General features: G+C 43.9%; 1 protein-coding gene across 5 annotated transcripts in view; it reads right to left on the reverse strand.

The window, feature by feature from the left end:
• Positions 1–11,320: 11,320 nt before the first annotated feature.
• Positions 11,321–25,710, reverse strand: part of TEAD1 (TEA domain transcription factor 1) — an 83,115-nt gene continuing 68,725 nt past the window's right edge. For all 5 annotated transcript variants that reach the window (XM_060177177.1, XM_060177176.1, XM_007521151.3 and 2 more), the window contains 2 exons: positions 22,577–22,729; positions 11,321–18,812 (listed from right to left, as the gene is read on the reverse strand). In XM_060177177.1, coding sequence (XP_060033160.1) covers positions 18,699–18,812; positions 22,577–22,729 — 267 coding nt within the window. In that variant the 3' untranslated portion in view covers positions 11,321–18,698. The remainder of the gene's footprint in view (positions 18,813–22,576; positions 22,730–25,710) is intronic.

A 25,710-nucleotide genomic window follows, 5' to 3' on the forward strand; every position in this document is an offset into this window, starting at 1 on the left:
CCCAAAATAACCCTGGTAGCAATGAGAGAGAGAGAGAGAGATAACAGCCCCTAGCCCCCCAAAATAACCCTGGTAGCAATGAGAGAGAGAGAGAGAGAACAGCGGGGCTGGGTGGTGGTGCACCTCATTGAGTGCACGTTACAATACGCAAGGATCCGGGTTCGAGCCCCTGGTCCCCACCTGCAAGGGGAAAGCTTTATGACTGGTGAAGCAGGCGTCTCTCTGTCTCTCTCCCTCTCTCTATTCCCCTTCCCTGTAGATTTCTGGCTGTCTCTATCCAATTAATAAATAAAGATAATAAAGTTTAAAGAGAGAGGGGGAGAGAGAGCAGCAGCACTGCTTCACTGCTTGGGAAGCTTTCCCTTTTGCGTGCTGCTCCCATGAGTCACTGGGGGCTCAAACCCGGCTCCTTACATAGTCTGAAGAGTGCACCTGGCTGGCTTTACCATGAAAATACGTCTGCATTTTAATACTTTGCTGGGCACCTTAGGGGTCAGACGTCATCAGAAACACTCCCCACTGGACCCCATGGAAGGCTGTCCCTTATAGACCTGACTGTTAGCAGAAAGATTCTGCACATGCTGGCCACTGCCTTTTTTAAAACAGTATTTTATTTATTTATGTATTTTCCTTTTTGTTGCCCTTGTTGTTTTTATCATTGTTGTGGTTATTGATGCCATCATTGTTGGATAGGACAGAGAGAAATGGAGAGAGGAGGGGAAGACAGACACCTGCCCGTTTTTTCCCAAAATCCTTTCAATAAAGTCTACAGGATAAATACATGCCTAACACTTCTGGTATTTAAGTGGCAGTCTACTGCCCTCTGCTGTCCATCTGGAGAACTCCCAGGATGCTTTTGGCAGGGCCATGACCCCAAGGAGCTTGCAGCCTAGGATTTATTTGCCTAACTTTTCCAATAAGTTGTATTCCCAGGATGGGGTAGTCCCAGGACTGGATACATTATCTGAAGGGCTCAGTGAAACTGCAAGGGGTCTAGTCAGAAATTGATTAAGGATTTCAAGACAGGACCAGGGAGATACACAGAGACGTTTTCATGCCTGTGGCTCAAGTCACAAATTCAGCCCTGACACCACCATGTGTCAAAGCTGAGAGATACTCTGGTATACGTCTCTTTCATGGAAGTAAATAAATAAATCTTTAAAGTCGGGCGGCAGCATAGAGGTTTAGCCCAGGTGGCGCAAAGCGCAAGGACCGGCATAAGGATCCCGGTTCTAGTCCCTGGCTCCCCACATGCAGGGGAGTCGCTTCACAGGCGGTGAAGCAGGTCTGCAGGTGTCTCTCTTTCTCTGCCCCTCTCTCTCTTCCCCTCCTCTCTCCATTTCTCTCTGTCCTATCCAACAATGACATCAATAACAACAACAATAATAACTACAACAATAAAACAGTAAGGGCAACAAAAAGGGAAAATGAATAAATATTTTTTTTAAATAAATCTTTTTTAAAAACCCTTTTTTCTTTATTGAGGGGATTATGGTTTACAGTCTACAGTAATATAAAGTAGTTTGTACACATGTAACATTGCTCAATTTTCCATATAACAATTCAACCCCCACTAGGTCCCTCAAGGTCCTCCTCTTCCATCATGTTCTAGGACCAAAATAAATAAATTAATTAATTAAATAAACAATTTTTAAAACAGCAACGACAGCATTGGACTGAGTGACGGGCACTTTTGAAGGCAGCTGGCTATATGGAGCTCATTATCACCTGCCTTGACATCAGATTCCCAGAAACATGACAACATCTCAAGAACACCCACTGGGAACTGAAAGTTGGTAGAACAATTTGGAGAAAGAAGCAGGGGCTGGGTCTCCCCTAAAAACTGAGGCTAACGGGCCTCCCTTCCCCTTGGCTTAATGCACTCATATCATGAACCTAACCTCTGTCTTTACTGGTGGAGTTTGTGAAAAAAAAAATTAAAAATTAAAAGCATCCTTGTCCCAGCCTTGGGAACCAATTCATAGTCAGGAATTAGAGATTCAAATATCACCGTCATTATGGGGCTGATTATACTAAAGAATGAAGTTTACCCACAAGTAAAGAGTATTTCAGGGGCTGGGTGGTGGCGTACCGGGTTAAGCATTCACATTACAGTGCGCAAGGACCTGGATTCAAGCCCCCGGTCCCCACCTGCAGGGGAAGAGCCTCATAAGTGGTGAAGCCAGAATGTAGGAGTCTCTCTGTCTCTCTCCCTCTCTCCTCTTTCCTCCCAATTTCTGGCTATCCAATAAATAGATAAATGTAATTTAAAAAATTTTAAAAAGAATATTCCAGAACTCACTCCCAAGTTCCACCAGGAGAGATCCAGCCACGTGAGCAAGTGGACTAAGAACAGTGTGACCCACTGACCAGGTCATTCAGTACGCTTCTATGGAAAGAGGGAAAGAAAGGGTCAAGATGCCAAGAACGGTTAGGGTTAGGCCAGAGCAGCAGAGAGAAAGCACTCCCTTTTGTGTTCAGTCATGGGCTAGCTAGGAAAACAGAAACCACTGCAGGGGTCTACAACAAAGGCACTTCGGTGTGGAAGGACCTGCCTTCACGGGTGGTGGGGGAACCAGAAGCTGAAGGCCAAGACGAACAGGAACCAGAAGACACTCCCACCTGGAGGGCTGCCTCCACAGAGTAGGAGAGAGGTCAGGACCGGACCTGAGCATTCCCTGCACGGTCACCGACAGAGAATTAATTACCCACTGCCTACTGCGTGACCTGGAAATTCTGCTCCAAGACATGAGAGGGATTTCTGAGGCCAGGCACGACAAACCACTTCCTTTTTCTTATTTCATACATGTAGACGCTTAGTCTTGGATACAAGTAGCTTAGTTAGCTGCTGGGTTAATTACTAAGCATAACTAGTAAGGTGTTTTCTTTCCTTTCTTTAAGTCTCCCTCCCTCCCTCCCTCCCTTCCTTTTTTTCTTTTCTTTCTTTTTTTTTTTTTTGCCACCTGAGTTACCGTTGGGGTTCAGTGCCAGCATTACACATTCACATCTCCTGATGGTCATTTTTTTAAAACATTTATTTATTTATTTATTTATTCCCTTTTGTTGCCCTTGTTTTATTGCTGTAGTAATTCTTGTTGTTGTTATTGATGTCGTCATTGTTGAATGGGACAGAGAGAAACGGAGAGAGGAGGGGAAGACAGAGAGGGGGAGAGAAAGACAGATACCTGCAGACCTGTTTCACCGCCTGGGAAGCGACTCCCCTGCAGGTGGGGAGCCAGGGGCTCAAACCGGGATCCTTGAGCTGGTCCTTGTGCTGTGTACCACGTGCACTTAACCTGCTGTGATACCGCCTGCCTCCCCCAGTTGACATTTTTAAGATTTATTGATCTGTTAATGAGAGAGCCAGTGAGAGAAAGCCAGAGCACCACTCTGACACATGCAATACCTAGGATCAGACTTGGGACCTCATGCTTGACAGTCCAAGACTTTATCCACTACACACCCTTCTGGGTTGCTCAATCAATACTTCTTAAGGGTGGTAGTGCAGTGAGTTAAGCGCACATGACGCGAAGCACAAGGACCCGTTCAAGGATCCAGGTTTGAGCACCCGGCTCCCCACCTGCAGGAGAGTCGATTCACAGGCGGCGAAGCAGGTCTGCAGGTGTCTGTCTTTCTCTCCCCCTCTCTGTCTTCCCCTCCTCTCTCCACTTCTCTCTGTCCTATACAACAACAACAACAACAACAGCTATAACAACAACAATAAAAACAACAAGGGCAACAAAGATGGGAAAAATGGGCCTCCAGGAGCAGAGGATTTGTGGTGCAGGCACTGAGGCCCGGCAATAACACTGGAGGATATATATATATATATATACATATATATATGTATATGTATATATATATATATATATTCTTAAGAAAAAAAATAAAGAGGCCAGGCAGTGGTGCACTATTACCATGTGAGAGGAACTAGGCTCAAGTCTTTAGTTCCCACCTGTAGGGGGAAGGAAGCTTCATAGTGGTGAAGCAGTGCTACAGGTGTCTCTCTTTCTCTCTTCCTCTATCTCCCCTTACCTTCTCAATTTCTCTATTCCCTATCAAAGAAAGGAAGGAAGGAAGGAAGGAAGGAAGGGAGAAAGAAAGAGAGAAAATGAACAAATGGCTACTGGGAACAGAGGATTCACTGTGTAGGAACTGAGCCCCAGTGATAACCCTGGTGGAAAATAAAGTAAATAGGAGTCAGCCTGTCAAACAAAAGGGACTGGCAGGTGGTTCACCTGGTAGAGTGCACACCTTACCACCTTACCATGTGAGGATTCTGGTTTGAGCCCTGGATCACAACATGGGACATCCTGCAGGTGATGGAGCACTGCTGCAGTGTCTCCCCTTCCCTCTCTCTCTCTCCCCCCCCCCCATATAGAAGAAAGAAAGAAAGAAAGAAAGAAAGAAAGAAAGAAAAGAAAAGAAAAGAAAAGAAAAGAAAAGAAAAGAAATAGCTGGCAGGAGCAGTAGAGGTGTGTGGGCACTGAGCCCCAGTGATAATTCTGGTGTGAAAACATATATCACACATTAAAGTTTATCATGACTGACCTGTATCTGTAACCTTGGGAGAATCACTGCAGTTTCCAGTGGAGGGAATGGGGACACAGAACTCTGGCTGGAATGGTGTGGGATTAGACCCCTGTGATCTAGTAATTTTGTAAACCAATATTAAAACACTAATTTAAAAAAAAAAGATAAAAAGACACCCTCCCCCCCAAAAAAAGCTTATCATGCCCACTGACTAACCTTTCTTCAACAACTAGGAAGCCCCCAATCCAGATGTAATGGATTGAAACCAGTCTGAGTTTCCTTTATCAAACCACTAGATGTCATATCGATTTCACAGCAGAACTGGGAGACCCATGCAAACAGCTTGAAACATGCAGGGGGAGTTTGTCCCCTACAACACTGTCTTAGGACTTTCATTTATACTAAGGGTTGACTGAGATCTCACTGAATGGACAGCAGTGAGTGGGAACATCTGGACAGACACTGAGGCCTCCTTGAGCTTTCTGGGCTAGGGGTCTACTTCCTTTGCAGGGGGAGAGCAGCCTCCGTTGCCTGCAGACCCGGATAGGAACTTAGTGGAAAGAGATGTCCCACAAGATCAGACTTGCATCCCTAGTCGGCAGGGTCCAATGGGGAAGTCTGGTTTTGAGAGGAAAAGTCTCACCTCCAAGAATCACAGGGTGTTGCTAGTCTGTGTTCGGTTCCCAATGGGAGCAAAGAGAGCTTGCTTGGGAGTGAAGTTTGAGGATATGGAACTGGGTTAAATCAAGAGGAGATCAGTGGAATGCTTTTCTAAAAATTAGGTTTTACTCAGTGCAGGGGAGTGGCGCAGCGGGTTAAGCGCACATAGTACTGAGCGCCACTTGCACTTAGTGCCGCGTGCGCTTAACCCGCTGCACTAACGCCCGACTCCCCCATTATTCCATTTTATTGAATAGGACAGAAAGAAATTGAGAAGGGAGGGCAAGATACAGATGGAGAGAGAGAAAGAGAGAGAGAGAGAGACCTGCAGACCTGCTTGACCACTTGTGAAGAGTCCCCCATGCAGGTGGGGAGCCGGGGGCCTCTCTCTCTTTTTCTCTCTCTCGCTACCAGCATACTGGTCCACTGTGCTTGGTAATTAGAATTCAACCTAGAATGTCAGAGCTTCAGACTTTTAACAGTCTTTCTATAAAGCCATTATGCTATCTCCCTGTTCAGATCCCAGGCCATTCCCCAACACCATCATATACCAGAGCTGAAAATTAGCACATCTTTAAAAATTAAAAATCTTTAAAAAGTAAAAATAAGGGGAGCTGAGCGGTGGTGTAGCAGGTTAAGCGCACATGGTGGAAAGCACACAGACCGGCATCAGGATCCCATTTTGAGTCCCCAGCTCCCCACCTGCAGGGGAGTCGCTTCACAGGCGGTGAAGCAGGTCTGCAGGTGTCTGTCTTTCTCTCCCCCTGTCTTCCCCTCCTCTCTCATTTTCTCTCTGTCCTATCCAACAACAACAATGATGATAAACAATAAGGGCAACAAAAAGGAAAAAAATAAAGTTTTTTAAAAAGTAAAAATAAATAAAATCTTAAAATGAAACAGTGAGCGACTAGAGAATGAGGCACGAAGGGCCAGGTGGTGGTACACTTGGTTAAGCACTCACATCACAGTACACGAGGACCCAGGTTCAAGCCCCTGGTCCCCACCTGCAGAGGGAAAGTTTTACAAGTGGTGGAGCAAGGCTGCAGGTGTCTCTCCATTCTCCATCCCCTCTCAAATTTCTCCGTCTTTATCTGATAATAAATAAATAAAAAATATTTAAAAAGAAAAAGAGAGAGAAAGAGAGAGAGAGCAGGGCACTGCTGAGAAGCTTAGTGGTGGGTTCCAAATCAAGGTTGATGCAGGGGTAGTGGCCTGGACTGGATCCCTCACAGAGAGAGAGGAGGATTTTAGACCAGCAGAGGCCAGGTGGTAGCACTTAGCTGGCAGAGGCCAGGTAGTAATTATCATGATAGAACACACTAGGTGGCGAAACACCGCAGCCAAGGAGGCCAGCCCCGCAGGGATCTGCAGATCCACGGCAAGATAGGAACAAGCTAGATGGACGGACCGTCATGTCCGTCCATGCAAAGGTGTTGCTTGGCTGTTTCTATCATAAAATATCAAGATGAGGTGAGCAGGTGTCAGCTGATAAAAAACAAACAAAAAAAACCCACTTCCTTTTATCCCCTTCAGGCCTATGACTATTTATAGACTGGAAGAAAGGGAAACACAATATATTTTTTTTAGAGCGGTTGAATCAGAGTCCTTGCTCTTTTGGTTAAGGAAGGGAATTAGGAAATTTGGAATTTGGCATATGTGTGAAGGGTCAGGTGGCAGTTATTCTAGGCGTTGAGGCTACAAGATGTCATCAGCTCTGCCGCTGCACGTGGGAGCAGACACGTACAGGCAGACGTGGCTGTGTCCCAGCTAAGTTTTATTTACAGCTGGCCAGGTTTGACACACTCAGTCATGGTCAACGGTCATCAAAACTTCATGTGTGCTTGACTGTATAAAGCATGTAGTCTTTATTGCCGGGGTAATTACCTTGTATCTTATAAAACCTGTAAATAATGTTCTTTGAATCTGTGTCCTGCATTGGGGGTGAGGTAGGGAAATGTTTTACCTGTAAATAGCACTGTACATAGTCACTCTTCCCCCCCCCTCTCTCTGTCTCTCTCTCTCTCTCTCTCTCCCACTGTGGGAACCAGGCAGTCTGGGGATGCACTGGTGCGATGTACCTATTCGTATCACGCAAACTTGGGCTCAAGGCCCCAGCTCCCACTCACGAGTCATGAGCTATGGAGCATGACTGCAGGTGCATGTCTCTCTCTCTCTCTCTCTTTCTCCGTTTCTATCATTGTTCATCTGACAAGTCGTAGAGTTGTTGTGCAGGCACTGAACTCCAGCAATAATCTTGGTTAAAAAAAAAAATTTCTTCCACTAAGGTCATGAACGTGAAAACAAAAATCCAATGTAAGTTTGATAGTATTAGGTACTGACAAATCTACAGTCTGCTTTTCCTGGGTTATTGAAATCATCTTGAAGTTAATTTTTTGAAAATTATTTATTGATTATATAGAGACAGCCAGAAATTGAGAGGGAAGGGGGAGATAGAGGAGAGACAGAGAGACACCTGTAGCCCTGCTTCACCACACGCAAAATTTTCCCCCTGCAGGTGGTGGATTGGGAGTTCGAACCTGGGTCTTTGTGTATTTTAACACATGCACTCAACCAGGTGTGCCACCACCTGCCCCCCCCCATCTTGAAGTTAATTCACATGAGGTCAAATAAAATGTTTTCCCCCATCAAGTAAGAAAAATCTAATGAATTGGTTTTGCCGTTTCCTTGTCATCAGCACAGAACACAGCCGTGGCTCTGAACTTCTTTGGTGTTAAAGCAAATGAGAAGACACTCACTGGGGGAACACGCAGTCAAGCTGCAGGCAGTCCACCTGCCTGTTATGACAACCAAGACAGATTTGACACTTGGGGTATTAAACACAACAGTGGTTAAGTGTTTGTTTTATTCCCAAAGGCAGTTTTAAAAACTTTAGTTTTTTAAGTCTTCACAGGTTTGCCCAACACCTTTTTGAAACTGGAATTAATAGGGGGCCCAGCTGTAGCATACCGAGTTAAGCGCACATAATGCAAAGCACAAGGATCCCAGTTCGAGCCCCCAGACCCCCACCTGCAGGGGAGTCACTTCACAAGCAGTGAAGCAGGTCTGCAGGTGTCTGTCTTTCTTTCCCCCTTCTATCTTCCCCGCCTCTCTCGATTTCTCTCTGTCCTATCCAACAACAACAATGGCAGCAGTGACAACAATCACAATAACAAGGGCAACAAAAATGGGGGAAAAATGGCCTCCAGGAGCAGTGGATTTGTAGTACAGGCACAGAGTTCCAGCAGTTTCCCTCGAGGCAATCAAAAAGAAAACACATGGCCACCAGGAGCAGTGGACTTGTAGTCCAGGCACCCAGCAAGCCCCAGAGATAACCCTGGAGGTAACAAAAACCTGTAATTAATGGCAGTTACTCACTGAGTCTTCAGCAGCTCACTTGGCTCTCAGTGTGGAGAAGGAGTTACCTTTCCCCTTCTGGAGTAAGGCAGGAAGAAATGACCAGGGTTCTCTGCAAAAATTGCTTGCCTAATCTCCTTAGCCTCATTCCTCTTTCAATCCCTTCCATCAATGGTATTGGCTTACTTAATGTATCACTCTTAGCGCTACTCAAGTTGACTGTACCACAGGCAGTAACAAAGGAGGTTTGTGATGTGTTGAAACACCTTTTGAGGAGGTGGTGGGTGAAGGGGTGTCACACAGCCAGTAGCACAGCAAGGAGAGGAGGGCTTCCCCCAACTCAACATCTTTGCAACCACGAACGTTGCATGACTTCAACCTGGCCTTAAATTCTCTGGGCCTCTTCATCTGCTCTATTCTTACCTTTACATTCCTGTTTATCAACCAATTTGTTCCGCTTTATATCTTACTGTCTTTCAGCTACCAAGTTGCAGATGCTACCATGAGGCCAACCTGACCTCTCTGGGCAGACGACCTCACCCATGTGTCCCGGAGCCCCACCTCCCCAGAGCCCTGCCCCACTAGGGGAAGACAGAGACAGGCTGGGAGTTTGGACCCACCTGCCAACACCCATGTACATCAGAGAAGCAAATACAGAAGCCAGACTCCCACCTTCTGCACCCCATGAAGAATTTTGGTCCAGGACAGGGGTAGATAACACAATGGTAATGCAAAGAGACTCTTATGCCTGAGGTTCCAAAGTCCCAGGGTCCAATCCCCTGCACCATCATAAACCAGAGCTGAGCAGTTGAGCAGTGCTCTGGTTAAAAAAAAAAAGAGGTTTAGAATTTGGGTCCATTCTCCCAGAGGGATAAAGGACAGGGAAACTTCCAGTGGAGGGGATCAGACATGGAAGTCTAGCGATGGGAACTGTGTGCAACTGTGCCCGTTATCTTACCATCTTGTTCATCTTTATTAAACACTTAATAAAAACATTTTTCTTTCTGTGCCTCGGTGTCCTTCCTGGAAACTGGCAAGGACTCCATTATTCAAGGGCATTGGGGTTTAAGGAAACAGCGAGTGCAAAGGTGCCTGACATAAAAGGGTCTCTACAAAACTGCCACTTCCTTCCCTCGTGAGTCACGGCTTACAGAAAGCATCTTTTTTTTTTTTTTTTTTAATGGTGACGCTGAGCAGTGGACTTTGCTCTGTTACAAACAGTGCCTCTTAGGATCTGAGGCAGGCAGGCTTCACCTTCGACTTCAAACCGACAGGAAGCAGAAGAGCCTCCAAGATCCCGCTCACCAACAGAAGCTCCCTGGGCATTCTGCCCTCCTATCTGGGCACTGTTTAGCCTTTCGCGCCACACACTAAAACCTTGTGCTGCTTCCAGGGATGTTTTAGTGCACTGGAATGCCAGGGCCAAGGAGTCAGGGTGACCTAGCTACTGACAACAGGGTGACTCCTCTACCGACCCTGTAACAACTTCGGGGTAAATGGTGTCACTGACTGTAGGGCTATTGTAAGGACTAAAGGCAACACTATTGAAACAAGTGTACCAATCCACTTGGCCTAGCGCCCAGAATACAGTAAGTGCTTAATGAACCCAGAGCACAGTCATGCAGGAGTGTGACAGAGGCAGCGTCCCCAGTCCCAGAGTGATGCTGAGGACAGGAGGCTACAGCCCAACTGCAGTCCAACGACTGAGAATTTAATTACCAGGCTGCATTCGCCTACGGGGCTGGTCTGCTCGACTGCTTGTTCCTGGCATGTTCGCAACAAGCTGGGTTAACAACAGATGCTCAGAGGCTAGTCCGCTCTGCCTTTTGGCTTTCTGAGGTCCCACACGGCAAGGCCACGGAGCACGGTTTCTTAGGACAGACTTTGGAGACACAGAAAAGCGGCTTTATAAAACTTCTGTCAGTTTTGTGGAAGCATGGGAGACAGACACGTATAGAGTGTGACTGGCGGATATTTTTTAAAAACCTCTGGCTTGGGCAGGGGTAGATAGCATAATGGTTATGCAAAAGACTCTCATGCCTGAAGCTCCAAAGTCCCAAGTTCAGTCCCTTGCACTACCATACACCGGAGCTGAGAAGTACTCTGGTTAAAAAGGAAAAATAAAAAAAAAGGAGGGGGGGGGACAAATAAAATATTAAAAACCTGGAAGCAACCCAGATGTCCAACAACAGATGAGTGGCTGAAAAAGTTGTGGTCTGTATACACAATGGAATACTACTCAGCTATTAAAAATGATGAATCCACTTTTTCTACCCCACCTTGGATGGAGCTAGAAGATACCATTTTTGTGAGATAAGTCAGAAACAGAAGGATGGATATGGGGTGATCTCACAAAAGTTGAAAATCAAGATCTGAAGGGAAAACACTATCTGGAGTTGGTGTATTATTGCACCAAAGTAAAAAACTCTGGGTTTGGGGGGGTCAGGGGTGGGGAGGGTTCAGGTCCTGGAACAGGATGGCAGAGGAGGACCTCGTGGGGGTTGAATTGTGATGTGGAAAACTAGGAAATGTTATGCATGTACAAGCTGTTCTATTTTACTGTTGACTGTAAACCATTAAGCACCTAATACATTAAAAAAATTAAATTTAAAAAAATAAATAAAACATCTGGGTAAACAGAACAATTAGCATTCCCACCACTGGGCTTCACAAACACCTGGAGAGGAACCAGCTTCAGCTTCATTGACGGGGACCCTCATCCAGTCACCCGCAGAAATCACGGCTCATTTTCAGTAATATACACGTTTACAGATTCAAAGAAAAAGTGACCCACACTTTTTTCTTTATTTGTCATTGATACCGTATGAATACAAAGTTTCTAGAAAGCTACAAAATGTCTACCACTTTATCAAGAAGGCATCAAAATGTGTCACTTTGCAAAGACATGAAAACACCTGCAGGAACTGACACAAAAATAGCATTTTTAGAGTGATGGAATAATTGCACTTAACTGTCATGGATATTAAAGTTATCGCACATATGTACCGTGAAAGCTAGAATACATTTTTTTTTTTTACAAAGCACTTTATAAAAAAATTCTCTGCACACAAACCTTCTAATTTTCATATAACTATCATACTAAAGATAAATTCACTTTAAAGCCAACACATTTTTAAACCAAAAGTTACCAGTACCTAAACACAGACGTTAACAGATACAAGAATACTGTACTGCCGAGAGGTTTAACCAAATGCTTTTTGAAGGTTTCTGCAAATAGGTTAAGAAAACATTATGTGAAGATTTGTCCCCCTTGCCCCCACCCCATGTCTCCGATTTACCCCCCGAAGGAACCTTTCCATCCAGAGGAAGGTCCCAGCTCACTCCCAGCAGCAGTACAATATCAAAGAAACCACTGACCAGATGAAACGTTTACACCATGAGCCCATTTTATACACGTGACATGAGGACACAGACCGTGAGAATCCCACTAAGTCGTTGAGAATGTGAACAAACACACATGGCAAAGACTGCTTTACAGAAAACTTAAGCAGATTCAAGAATTAAAGGCTATTCAGGTTTTTTTTTTTAATGTTACAAAAAAATTCTTTTGTTTTTTTTTTTCAGGCACATACTGTTTTTGTTTTTACTTTTTTTTCCTTTTCTTCCTTATCTGCAGTCATGAGCCTACTGGAAAAGGCCTGTAGAAGTGAACTTTTCAAGGAGGTAACAGGGAGATTTTTTTTTTTTTTTTAAAGAAGTGCAGTTAATAATTGATTTCCACAGTGGAACTAATCACGGAAAATGACTAATACGGAACAATTAAAAAAAATTCAGGTTGGCTTCCTACTGATATATGTATGTCTGGATTCTGCCTACCTTTCTTAGAGAAAGAGGAAGGGAAAAATGAATACTTAATAAGTCAACCGGTGAGGTGAAAACTTCTGGAATCTCACCCCTAAACTCACTGAGGAGAGGGGATTTCAAATGCTAAGATGCTGTCTTGTGGGCAGATGGCCGGCCAACTGTGAATGCAAAATTCACAGAGGATAAAACAAGCTGGGGCAGAGGAAGCAGGACAGTAAATACGAGTATTTCACCTTATTTCATGGTGCAGGTCTTCAGTGAAACTATCCTTTGCAATGCAGTATTTTTTTTTTTAACACAAGACGTTCACTCTTAATGAGAGAAGTGCTGAGTTCATGAGATAAAACTCCTGCCAAACAAAGCACAGTGACCATCGAAAAAGAGAAACTAGACAAGCATTTGACTAATTAGTCTTCCAAGTTGTGTTATCGGACTTTAAGACAGAGAGAGGGGTTGAATTCAACCAGTGAACTGTAACTTGGGTTAAGTCACTTTTCGTTGGATGTTTTTTTCTTTCCCCCCTTGTGGAAATTTCTAGGAATACAACTTAGTGTGGCTAGAAATTATTCCCGAAATTTCAGAGGCCAGACAGGGTATTAAAAGACAGCAGGTAGAGATAGATAGGACACACATGCATTAAGAGTTCAGAGTTCCAAGATGTCTGTATATTCAGAGAGGAAAAACGTGTTACTTCCCCCCTGGCTTTTGTTTGGCTGGTGGTTTTTCTTTTTCACCCCTCTTCCTTATCGCTATCAATTTCCTTACTTTGTAACAAGGTTTTTTGTTTGTTTTTTGATGAAAAGCCAACACGGACTTTACAGAGTCGCCCCTTCTGAGGGCTGGAACATTCTGAGAAAATAACCCATTGGGAATGGTGCTCTGTGGACGTTTCGCAGGGCACATTCACACACGACACTCAGAGTCAACATGTTGGCCCTAGAAGAACACTTGGATTCTACAGTGACCCTAACTTTGTTTTGTTCTGCACTGTCATCTCAGTTTGAGGCTTCCAGCTTTCAGAAGGGTCTATCATCCTGTAAACCAGATTAGGTGCGCACCGTCCTTTGAGTGGGCCACAAAGCCTTCACAGAGACTGAAGGGGGGGGGAATGCGAGAGGAAGGACCAGCAGAGATCCTGGCGTCTGCGTGGCAGTTTCCTCAGGTGGACGCCGGCTAGGTGATGAGCTGACGTGACAGGCTGGGTCACACAGAGTTCCTGGGGTCCTCCTGCTGCAGAGTGCTCCTGGTGGGTGGTGGTGGTGGGGGCTCTCCACAGCGCACAGACTTCCAGCAGGCAGGCTCCATGCCACACGAGTGCTCCTGTGGGTGGCTTCTCCTCCCGGTAAACCCAAAGGCATTATGGTGATTCTTGGGATATTTTTGGTCTCTCTACAAATGATCATTGTTATTGGTGGCGCTTTTCTAAGCTGGAATCTCAAACCAAAGGCACTTCCATGCGAGAGTGCAGACATTCACAAATAGCTAAGTATTTGGTCGTGGATTTAAAAAGGCAACGTTAAAAAAGTACAATTTGCTTTTCATAGTAAACTACGAATTGCAAAAACACCTTCTCTTTTGGTATATACATTTGAGAGTGCTATCAAAGAAACGTTGAAAGTTCAGTTTCAGATTTCAGACCAAGTAGTCAGTTTCCCATAGAGCAGGAGGGTGGGGGGATGGGCTTACAAAAAAGGGGGGGGGCAGTTTTTTCCTTGCTCTGATTTAAACACTGAGCCAATCAGTAAGTGGACACGGAGAACCGGTGTAAGGAAAAAAAGGCTGACGGTATGACTAAGGTATCATTAAGGCACTGCTTACTGGAACACTTTGGCAGCTCTGAATTCAAAATTTCCTAAAGATAATAATGATAATAATAAAGTAACAGTAGTAAGAAAAATGCTTCCAGCTTACAAAAGGGCTCACAGTTCTGAGGCAGCCTTTTGCACTGCATACCCTACACACAACATCTCAAAGATTTAAGGCCTTTTCAGAAATGACAGTGTGCAGGGCTTGGCCACAGAAACATCAACAAAAAGAAATAAGCAACAGGGACAGTCCTCTTACTGTCACAGGAGTGAACATCAACAGACAGTATTGGCTCTACCCTTCATTAGGACAGGTATAGTTACCAGAGCGTCTAACAAAAGGATACGAATTCTTTGTACCTGGTTTGCAAAGCTGACTATCATCTTGGATGATTTAAATAATTGATGGTGGTCCAAAAAAAAAAAAAAAAACCGACTGCTAAAGCCACACTCGTCTTGGGCTTAACGTCATTCAGGGACTTATACCAAGGACTGGGAACGGGGATACTGTTGTTTCTTTCTTTTTTTGGCTGGTCTGAATGATGAACTTTGCTGCTGGGATGCATGGCAAATTGAAGTTTGACTCCAAGACTGTGGCAGGTGAATTGTCTTCAGAGTAAGTGAAAAGGAAGGCTCATTAGTTTTTCCGTCTGCTGTGGCCACCACTGGTGACACCCTCAGAGAGGACACGCCAGCTTGAGCAGCAGCAGCAGCAGTGTGGTGACAAAGCTGTCACTTTGGCAGAACCTGTCTCTCGTCTCTCTCTTTGCTGAGCTGACCCTGTCGTCCTCACCTTGGAAAAGGTTGTGTAAGCATGAGCACCACAGAGGACACCCCAGATACAGGGTGGCGGGGGGCAGGGGGACTTCATTCTGTGACACTGGGCTACTTAGTCTCCCTTGGGACTTTGGCCTGGTCTTCTCACCTACACACAGAAGAAGGGACACTGAGTTTTCTCCTTGCTTGATAAAGAAAAGTCCTGTTAGCCCTCTTCAGAACTAATCTCTTGCCTCTCCAGCTAGCGAAGAGAAATTCTAGAAGTTGCCATTAATTCTGTTGAAGTTAAGGCAGAAATGAGAAGGCCTGAAGGAAGTTTACTGAAACAAAGGTCTGATAATGAGACTCACTAGCTTATGAGAAATACTGAAAAGTGCTGGGATAGAGATACCCCTTAAGTAGTGTGGGCAGAGAAGAGAGATGATGGTGTCCCCAATTCTCCAAGGACGAGTTGAAAAGATACTTGTAGTCAGTGAAACTCTGTTGTAAAAACAGAGGCTCTGAAACAGGAAGAGAAATAGGCACAATGTCACTGGAGTCATAGTCAGAACTGCCTCTCGGTGACTTGAACAAGACTTCTAGGAGTCTTCTCAGACTGAAAGGGAATGAAAAATACAAACTCCGATATGGCATTTGCGGCTGTAAAATCTAGGCCAGTGGTTCTCAATGAGGTGGCCATGGGACATCTGGACATGTCCAGAGTAATTCTGGGTTGTGACAAGATAGCAGAGCAGGTGTGACTAGTACATGGTGGGCAGAGGCCAGAGATACTGGTGAATCTTCAGCAGCGTGCAGGGCAGCTCCGCACAGCTAAGAATTATCGGGCCCAGAATGTCAAGAGTGGACACTAGTAGTTGGAAACTCTGCTCTAATGGCAGCTGGGACCTACTGGGCCTTAGGACAGATTCTGAAAGAGTCTGGATTTTATTTGAGGTTTCTTGGGAAGATGGAGATGAAAGATAAAACAAGAGAGCTCAGCTCCTCAGTCCCTCAGTTGTGACAAACTGGTCTCCAAACTCCTGTGAATGTTCAAGATGTCCCTTATCAAAGGAGCCACCGGGAAGAGTAGCCAGAGGGGATCTCTGACAACAAAGCTTTGGAAAGGACTTGGTTGAAGGAAGCAATGCAGGGTAAGAAGATTCTGCTATCAAAGGTGAAAGGCCCAAGAAACTTGGATTAGATGTTTTCACACAAATCCACCTGAGGGTCTAGTATGAGCAGGACAGACAGAAGATTGAGAGTTCAGGCCAATGATTACGAGAGAGAGAAAGTTATCTGCCCTTCAGAGATGTCTAGAAGAACAAAGCAAGTAGTAGGCTTTACAAGAGTTTAGAAATATTTTATGAACAAAAAGCAGTCCTCAAGGCCATTCAGGTAAATTCCCCCAAACTGAATTATAAAAAAGTGATTCAGAGAAAGAAGATAAAGACAAAAGTCTCCAAGAGCGAGCTAAGCTGAGCCTGTGAGCTCGGCACACTGGGATAAGCCTTTCTCTGCAGTCAGCAGCACTACTCTCTAGCTGGTCTTAGCTCTTGGTCTGGTTGTGCTTCGAAAAGTTTATCTCAAGAGCTTTCACTCATGGGCGGCCGGCCACAGGAACCAGCAGTGCCTCACTCCCTGAAATTCTAGGGTGTTCTGGCCAAGTGGGGTTTCCCTTAATGAATGACGGAGGAGCTTAGGAGCAGAAGGAAAAATACCCATGAGAGAGGTGACCATCTAAGTCATAAATATGCTGAAGGAAGGAGGCCAAGTGCTTGGACCAATGGGAGCAGACACAGGCGCAAAAATACCACAGGTCCACTGGGAACCAGGGAGACAGCTGCAGATCCTTTGAGGGGAGGGGGCTTTGCACTTTGTCCTCTCGTCTTCCCAGGGGCATGCGTTTGGGAAAAGTCAGGCTTGGACCAATGTTCTATTTGCCATGGGCCAGCCACACCCTCATGCTCATGACCACTGGACACTAACACACATGAAGGATCAGAGCAGATGATGGGACTAGGAAAAGGATTTCTAAGTTAACTTGGGTGTTACAGGACAAAGTCTTATTTTCTGGCTTGATTAAAATGTCTTCATACGCCTTGCAACTTACTTTATTTACTTTTTACTATCTATTGTGTCAATATATTCCACATGACTACAGAAGTAGCATCATCTTCCAGGGGGAAGCTGGGTGGCCTGAGTTATTTCCTTCCCAGTGAAGCATTCAGGAAAGGAAACCGTGACATGTGGCAACATCAAACCAAATCTGCCCAGGCAACGCTTTGGAATATTTGAGCTGGAAGGTAGAGAGAGAGAGAGAGAGACCTCTTAAGCCTCAAGTCAAACAAGTCCTGGACTTATCAAGAGATGGTACAGAAATGGCTGTCATTAGAGAATAGAATAAGATCTACAGAAAAGAGATTGAGGATACTTAGCAGCACCAAGCAAACTCAGTGGCAGACACCACTTAGGTATTGACTGAGAATGAAGTGTGCTACTATCTGTGCATATGTGTGTGTGTACGCGCACACACACAGAATTCTAATAGACTCACGGGCTTTTGGATCACCGAAAGTAAGGGATCTATCCACAGGCTAGTGAGGACGCTTGTACTTTTCTGAGCAGCAGATGCTAAAACTGATGAGCCTTTATCCGGTTTGGTTCATGACATTTTCTCCCAGCTATAGGATTTCTCTGTACTTTGCAGCTCACAGTGCAGTATTCATGCCAATTTTACATTTCTGTTATTAGATTTAAGTGGTTCAGATAGTTACTTGTCTTGATAAAAAAAAAATTTGGTTGTCCATATAAAATATAACTGCACACACAAGACTATAAACATTTTCTTAAGTTTAGATTTTTCAGTATTTATCTACTTATTGCAAAAAAAGAGCCATCTTTTCTTTTTCATTAAATAGTCATCACATTAGTACAATACAATTTCATATTTTTAAATATACTATATATGTTAAGGATAGGGGGTGAAGTTTTTCTTCCTTTGTAATAACCTGTTCAAGAGTTTAATGAATTAGAAGATTAATTTTTCACCTTCAGGCAAGAAATACAAATTTGTTTCATTAGGATATTTCTACCAAGCATTTCTTAAGGCTATATTTTAACATTTGGTTTCAAAAAGAAAGAAAAGTTTCATTTAAAAAATAATTTAGTGAATTACATCCTTTCATAACTTCCATCCTCATTAGTTACAAAGGTAAGTCTCAAGACCCTTAGTTTTGTGTACTAGTTTACATTTATATTTAAAGATTAATTTTACTTGTATCTTAAAACAAGAATTTTATGTTGAGAAAAATAAAAGAAGAAGAACTAGATACATTTTATCAAGGCTGTAAATGTCCCATGGCAAATGCACTGTCTCAGTATTTTCTGCCACAATTAGAAACAGGTCTTGGCAGATAATTGGGTTCTCAAGGTTCACCCTTCCGGAGGCATTGTGGGCTGCAGGTCTGAAGAACACATAAAAATAACTCCATTTCTCTTTTTACAACTGTACCGGAACTTCACAGCTAGCATGACAGTATGAACACACAGAAAAAAAAAAAAATGACTTCACTCAAACAGGATCTAGAAAAGTTGGGAGTGACCTCACAGGGTCAGTGTCAGGGCTACCCCTGTGTGATGAGGTTTACAGTCCTTTGATAATGGAGAGACAGAGAGAGAGAGAGAGAGAGAGAGAGAGAGAGTGTGTGTGTGTGTGTGTGTGCGCATGTGTGTGTATATACAGATATCTCTATATAAATAACCATTTCAGTCCTTTACAAGCCTGTAAATGTGATGTTGTGCTCCATGTTCACTATTTGAGACTTCGAATACACAGGCCATGCAGAGAAGGGTTTCTTGTGTATCCCTGTTAGTTACCACCTGTTAAAACACAAAAGTATACACACGTGCATATATTAAAAAAAAAAAAATGGAAGAAAAAAATCCATCCCATCTATGCCAGGAGGACTGATTTCAGTGGAGAGGGATAAACTAGAGTTCAACAAGTGGATTTTTAGAGATATACCCTAATTTTAGCATTAATTCAGGAAATTATGGGTCCAACCTAAAGCCTGTCAAAATCTGGGCTTTACAGTATGTTGGAAAGACCTAACAGATATGGCACAATCCATAATCTAAGGCCAGGAAGAAATCAGCACAAAAATTAATGTGACTTCTTTTTTTGTTTTGTTTTTGCCTCCAAGGTGATCACTGGGGGCTGGGGGCGGCACTACAGATCCACTGCTCCTAGTGGCCTTCCCCCCCCCCCCCATTTTATTGGCTAGGACAGAGAGAAACTGAGAGAGGAAGAAGGAGACTAGAAGGGAGAAAGACAACTGCGGACCTGCTTCCCTGCTCGTGCAGCACCCCACCTGCAGGTAGGGGAGCAGGAACTCAACCTAGATCCCTGCGCTTAATCGAGTGCGTCACCACCTATCCCCAACGCCACCTCTTTACAACAATGAGCTTTTAGGATTCTCTCCAGTAGGACAGTCGTTTCTTCTGGGTTTTGTCTTCAACAGTACTCAAGGAAGCAATGAGAGAGACACCTGGGTCCTCCCCTGCTTGGCTCCACTCCCGTCCCCACACAGCAACCACCAGAAATACCAATCTGACAATGATGAGTTCCTCCGAAGGAAACCAAACCTGAGTGGTTTCTTACACTGGCCCGCTCTCAAGTCTCCAATTTGTGTCATGCCACAGGTCTGGAATATGGGTCTCTCTTCCTTCCCTCTTCCCCAAGCAAGTCTTTCTCTGTCAGACCCTGGCGCTAGGCCTCCAGCCTCAGTATGCAGTTCACCGCTATCATGGGATGACACTGAACCCTACCCCGCCCCCCTCACCAGACTCCAAACGGCGGCCCCTCCTGCCACCACTGCAAGGTGAGCAGACACTCAGGCACGCCCTGGAGATGCCTTCCCACCTCACTCGGACCATATCTTCTAACATCGTGAGACTTCTCCACCTCTCCCCAACAACAAGGACCTGCCCAAATAAGCAAACTGTTCCGTGGGGAGAGGCTGTGCAATGGTAGGGTGCTTGGGGTTTGCGAGGGTACGGTCCTGAGTTTAAGCCCTGGCTTGTACCCACAGTGCTGCTCTGCCCCCCTCCCCCCCCACTGTAATTGTTTTATTTCCCCCTATCAGGCCCAGACAGGAACCGGTAATATTATTTACACTGTGTTCTGGCAGCTAGTAGACTCTTTTCTTGGCTTAGCTAAGTTAAAACATCTCAGTAACTTTTGAGACCAATAGTGCAGATTTGAGTTTTGTCTGTCAATCATGGAACAAACCAAACCGAGGTCAAGAGGTTTTTTTTGTTTTGTTTTGAAATATTTATTCATTTATTCTCTTTGGTTGCCCTTGTTGTTTTATTGTTGTAGTTATTATTGTTGTTGGATAGGACAGAGAGAAATGGACAGAGGAGGGAAAGACAGAGAGGGGGAGAGAAAGACAGACACCTGCAGACCTGCTTCACTGGCTGTGAATCGACCCCCCTGCAGGTGGGGAGTCGGGGCTCAAACCAGGATCCTTACGCTGGTCCTTGCGCTTCGTGCCACATGTGCTTAGCCTGCTGTGATACCTCCCGGAAGTCGTCATTTTTAGAGTACTTCATATATTAGGGAAGTAGGCTCTTTCCCAGTTAAACTTATGAGTGTTTGGTCCTTGCTGGCAGTGTTCCTACTTGCCAGTAGCTTCAGTCTGCATTTGTCTGGTCTTTTCTTATACTCAGACTGGGACCATGAGACTTGGGGAGGAAGGTCAGAGATAAGTTGGGGCTTCAACCTGGGTCCTGTGCATAGGTGTTACATGTACTTAACCAGATGTGCCACTGCCCAGCCCACACTTGTATTAATTTTTTTTTTTTTTACAGTGATGTGTGAGAACTGGCTCATTATACTGGTTCATGCAAGTTAATAAATAGAAAAGAATTTCACAAGGTGGCTGTCTGAAACTCTCTTGGGGAGATGTACTGGTACCACGGGAAGCAGCAAAAACTATCCATCAAGGTGGTTTTTTTTTTTTTTTTTTTTTGCTGTTTTTCTGTGTAGGTATCATCATCTGTCAATCAGGGTTTTAAGAAGGTTGAGGTAGAGACCAACAAGGTGCTGTACCAATGACTAACAGCCGTCCTTCCACTTGATTCAAACGCTCCAGGCCAAGAATCAAGTGGTCTAGCCCTCACTCCCAGGGGCAGAGTAACAAAGCACGCCTTCAGAGAGCTCAGGCCTTTGACCACAATATTGCCTTAGTGCTCCTTTCAGCAAAATTGTTTCCACCGAGTTTTGACATTTCCCCCCCTCCTACTTAATCAAGGAGTGTTATTGTCTTAAAAACAACAACAACAAACCAAACCCAAACAAAATGAAACACAAAAAAACCAACAAGCCTTAGGAAACTCATTACTGGGTATCTCCTAGCTCTGTTTTGAGGTGAACACTTCATGACCTTCCTACATCCTAAAAAGAAGTCCCTGTGAGAAACCTGCTTTCAAGTTACGTTTGAGGGGAGCAGATTCATATCCCTTCATATCACCCAGGGGGTCAGAGAGCTTCCCCCACATGAATCTGGAGTACCAGTCTTTCCCCTGCCTTTGAGCTGCCTAGTATTTTCACTAGTTGCCAAGTCAGGGCCTTCTGCATGATTTCACTGCTCCTGATCAAAGGGCCTACTTGTTCACCCAGATAGAAAGCAAAAGGACCACAGCACCAGAACTTCCCCTATGCTTTTGTGATCCCTCCATATGGTGCCAGGGCTCAAATATGGGTCATGGTAAGGCAGGTGTTCTACTCAGTGAGCTATTTCCCCAACCCTATTATGTTTTGACCCTACTGTTCAGTCTATGAAAAGTATTCTCTTACTGGTCATGGCATTCTATTCATATACATTTATATTTGTAAATTTTATTTACTCATTAATAAGAAAGATAGGAGGAAAAGGAAAAAGAACCAGACATCCCTCTGGTACATGTGCTGGCAGGGCTCGAACTTGGGACCTCATGCTCTCTTCAGAGTCTAGTGCTTTATGCACTGCACCATCTCCAGACCAGTCATTTATATTTCTTTATGTACCGAGAGTTTCTATTTTGCTATATCCATACAGACTACTTCTCGTATGGTCTTCATGAGTTGACTCAGTCTGCCTGACGCATAAACCTGATACCTCATTTTTTTCTTCCCCCTTCCACATGGATGATTTGCATACAAGTTGCTATTTGAGATTCAAAGTTGGCTAATGTTATCATTACTTAGGGAACTTATCAAAATACACATACCTGGGTCTGGTTTCTTTTTTTTAAATCTGATACAGGGTGTCTTAATATTAGGATTTTGAAATAGTTGTCCAGGTCTTTATAATATATAGTCAGAATGGAGAACCTCCCATGATCATTTCTCAATGCCCACCTGGATTCGACTTCCGCTGCTTGGCCAATTAGAAAGCCAAGTGGAACAAGATCCCTTTCTCTTCCGGAGACCTAAAGTCAGATCTATGTGTGCTGTGAATTCTATGCTGACCGACTGACCATTTAGAACCTGACCAAGTGGTCAGTTCCCTTGGTCCAGGCCCCCTTCCCTTACCAAAAATCATCTTCCCCCTCCAGCTTCATGACTGAGTCAGGCAAAACAAGAGAGAGAACATAGTTACCAATAAAATTGTGAAGTTTTCCAAAACACTGTTCATCATGTATTTCTCTGGTAAGTGTTTCAGCTTGTGGATGAAGTTGATCATGTATTCACACATCGGGGAGCGGTTTATTCGGTACACGAATCGGCCATTCTCGAACCTTGCGTACTCCGTCTGTGGGGGATATATGTGTATATGTATATCTTAGCATTCTGACACTTTTGACTTCACAATACATGAAACATCTATCACTGCCTACAAAAGCAACTTATATTTGAACATAAATCGCCAGTTATGAGTGGTCTATGTAGTTCACTTAAAAAGAATTCTCTCTTCAAACTAATGTCGTATTCAGGATCTTATCATTTTTCTGAAAATTATAAAAAGTGGGAAAATGGGAGGTGGGCGGTGGCGCGGCGGGTTAAGTGAGCGCGGCACAAGGCACAAGGACCAGCTTAAAGATCCCGGTTCGAGCCCCCGGCTCCCCACCTGCAGGGGAGTCGCTTCTCAGGCGGTGAAGCAGGTCTGCAGGTGTCTGTCTTTCTCTCCCCCTCTCTGTCTTCCCCTCCTCTCTCCATTTCTCTCTGTCCTATCCAACAACGATGACAACAATAACAACTACAACAATAACTACAACAAGGGCAACAAAAGGAAAAATAAATCAATAAAATGTTTCTAAAAAGTGAGAAAATGATGGTTTTAAAGAAGAGATGTGTAGTTACTTTTCAGCAAAAGTCAGAAAAAAAAAAAGTGGACTCCTGACTTTAGAGATCCTCTCCCTGGAGATGGGAGAAGAGCCCAGAGTCCAGAAGCGTATACAGTTCTCCTCCACTTCACAAGATGCTGAAGCAAATCGAGGGTGGGTCTCTCTCTCCCTCTCTCTCTCCCCTTTCAATTTCTCTCTGTCATACAGAATAAATGATGGGGAAAATGACCGCCGGGAGCAGTGGACGTGTAGTGCTGGTCCCAAGCCCCAGTGAATGAAGTCCGACCAGCAAGCGAACAAACAAACAGGGGGCAGGCAGTGGTGCACCTAGTTGATCGCACAGGTTACAGTGCACAAGAACCCGGGTTCAAGCCCCTGGTTCCTACCTGTGGGTGGGGGGGAGAGGCTTCATGAGTGCTGGAGCAGGGCTGCAAGTGTCTCTCTGTCTCTTTTCTTCTCTACCTTCTCCTTCCCTCTCTATTTCTGGCTGTCTCTATCCAATAAATAAATAAAGATAATTAAAAAAAAAAAAAAAAAAACCTTCTGCACCCTGTAAGGAATTTTGGTCCATATCCCCAGAAGGATAAAAAATAGGGAAGCTTCCAATGGGGAAATGGGAATGATACAGAACTCTGGCAGTGGGAATTGTGTGGGATTGTACTCCTAATCCTACAGTCTTGTTACTCATTATTAAACCACCAATTAAAAGAAGAAAAAGAAAGTCCTTCTCTACTGTGATAAGCTTCAGAGGCAAGCAATGTAGCTCACTTATGTAGTTTATGAAAAATTACATCATTTATGTTTCTACAATATTGATGTCTTTTTAAAAAATATTTATTTATTTACTTATTCCCTCCCTTTTGTTGCCCTTGTTGTTTTATTGATGTAGTTATTATTGATGTCGTCGTTGTTGGATAGAACAGAGAAATGGAGAGAGGAGGGGAAGACAGAGAGGAGGAGAGAAAGACAGACACCTGCAGACCTGCTTCACCGCCTGTGAAGCGACTCCCCTGCAGGTGGGGAGCCGGGGGCTCAAACCGGGATCCTTATGCTGGTCCTTGCGCTTAGCGCCACGTGCGCTTAACCCGCTGCGCCACCACCCGACTCCTAATATTGATGTCTTTATCTTTAAAAAAAAAAAGGCAGGAAAAAAAATCAGTGCAGTTTGAAGATTCCATTGAAGGACTCAGAAATAAGAATCATACATGGAGATAACCTTGAATCACTGAGGAATTAAAAAAGGAAATTAATTACAAACTACCCAAAAAGTAATAAATAGCAGAAACACTTTATATCAAAATTTACAGGGCCCAATGACATAATATTTAGAGGAAACAAAATGAAGCAGGTTCACGTCTTCATTAAAAATGAGAACTTACAGCACTAAATATACATTTGAAAAGATTTTAAACACCACAAAATAAACCAAACCACAAAGCAACCAAAGGAAACCGGGAACCGGGAATCAATAAAGATAAAAGCTCAAGTCAGTGTAGGCAGAATATAAAAACGGATCCTTTCAGAAGATAAACCAAATAAACCCTTACAGCCATAAGAAGGAAAAAGAAACAAAGCCACAATTACAGTAGAGATTAGAAGATTTGCAAGAGGTTATTCTGCATAACTTTATGGGAAGAAGAAACCCACAACCAAAAGAGAAGAGAAATTTTCCCCCCAGCAAAGTACAAATTGCTAATACTAAGTCAAAAACCAGTAGAAATGTCCAAACCCTTGGAAATGACCAGAAGGCTGTCTAGACATTTACTACTGAAAAAGGCATAGAGACCACATGGCTTTGCAACTAAGTTTCATGTAGTCCTTAAAGAATAGTTATTTGTGACATTCAAACTATGCCAGACCACCCTTTTTTTTTTTTTTTTTTAACAAAATGCTGTACTTTTGAAACTGAAATTTGAAAAGGAAATTATAAAAATTAAAATATAGGATAACACTTATCACACTTATGAGAAAGCACTTTATTTTATTTTTTAAAGTTGTTTTAAAAAATTATTATGTTTATTTACTGGATGGAAAACAGCCAGAAATCAAGAGGGAAGGGGGTGATACAGAGGGAGAGAGACAGAGAGACACCAGCAGCCCTGCTTCACCACTTGAGAAGCCTTCCCCCTGCAGGTGGGGACTGGGGGCTCGAACCTGGGTCCTTGAGCATTGTAACATGTGTGTTCAAGCACTTTATAAAGGCCGTTTTTAGAAATTGGTAACAACAAAATCCAAAATGGCAAAACACCCAAACTGTTTCTTTTATTAACATCAGTAACTATACAAAGAACATCACTCTTTGTCTTATGTTTTACAACCAACAAATGAAAAGGTATCAACAAATGAAAAGGTCAGGAAAAAAAATAATAAACTGGCCTAATAATTAAAAAAGAAGTAAATAAAGCCCTTTCTCTTTGCTGCTAAGATTATATAGAAAGAAATCCCATGA

This window comes from Erinaceus europaeus, chromosome 17 (genome assembly GCF_950295315.1).
Source record: "Erinaceus europaeus chromosome 17, mEriEur2.1, whole genome shotgun sequence".
Classification (NCBI taxonomy): domain Eukaryota; kingdom Metazoa; phylum Chordata; class Mammalia; order Eulipotyphla; family Erinaceidae; genus Erinaceus; species Erinaceus europaeus.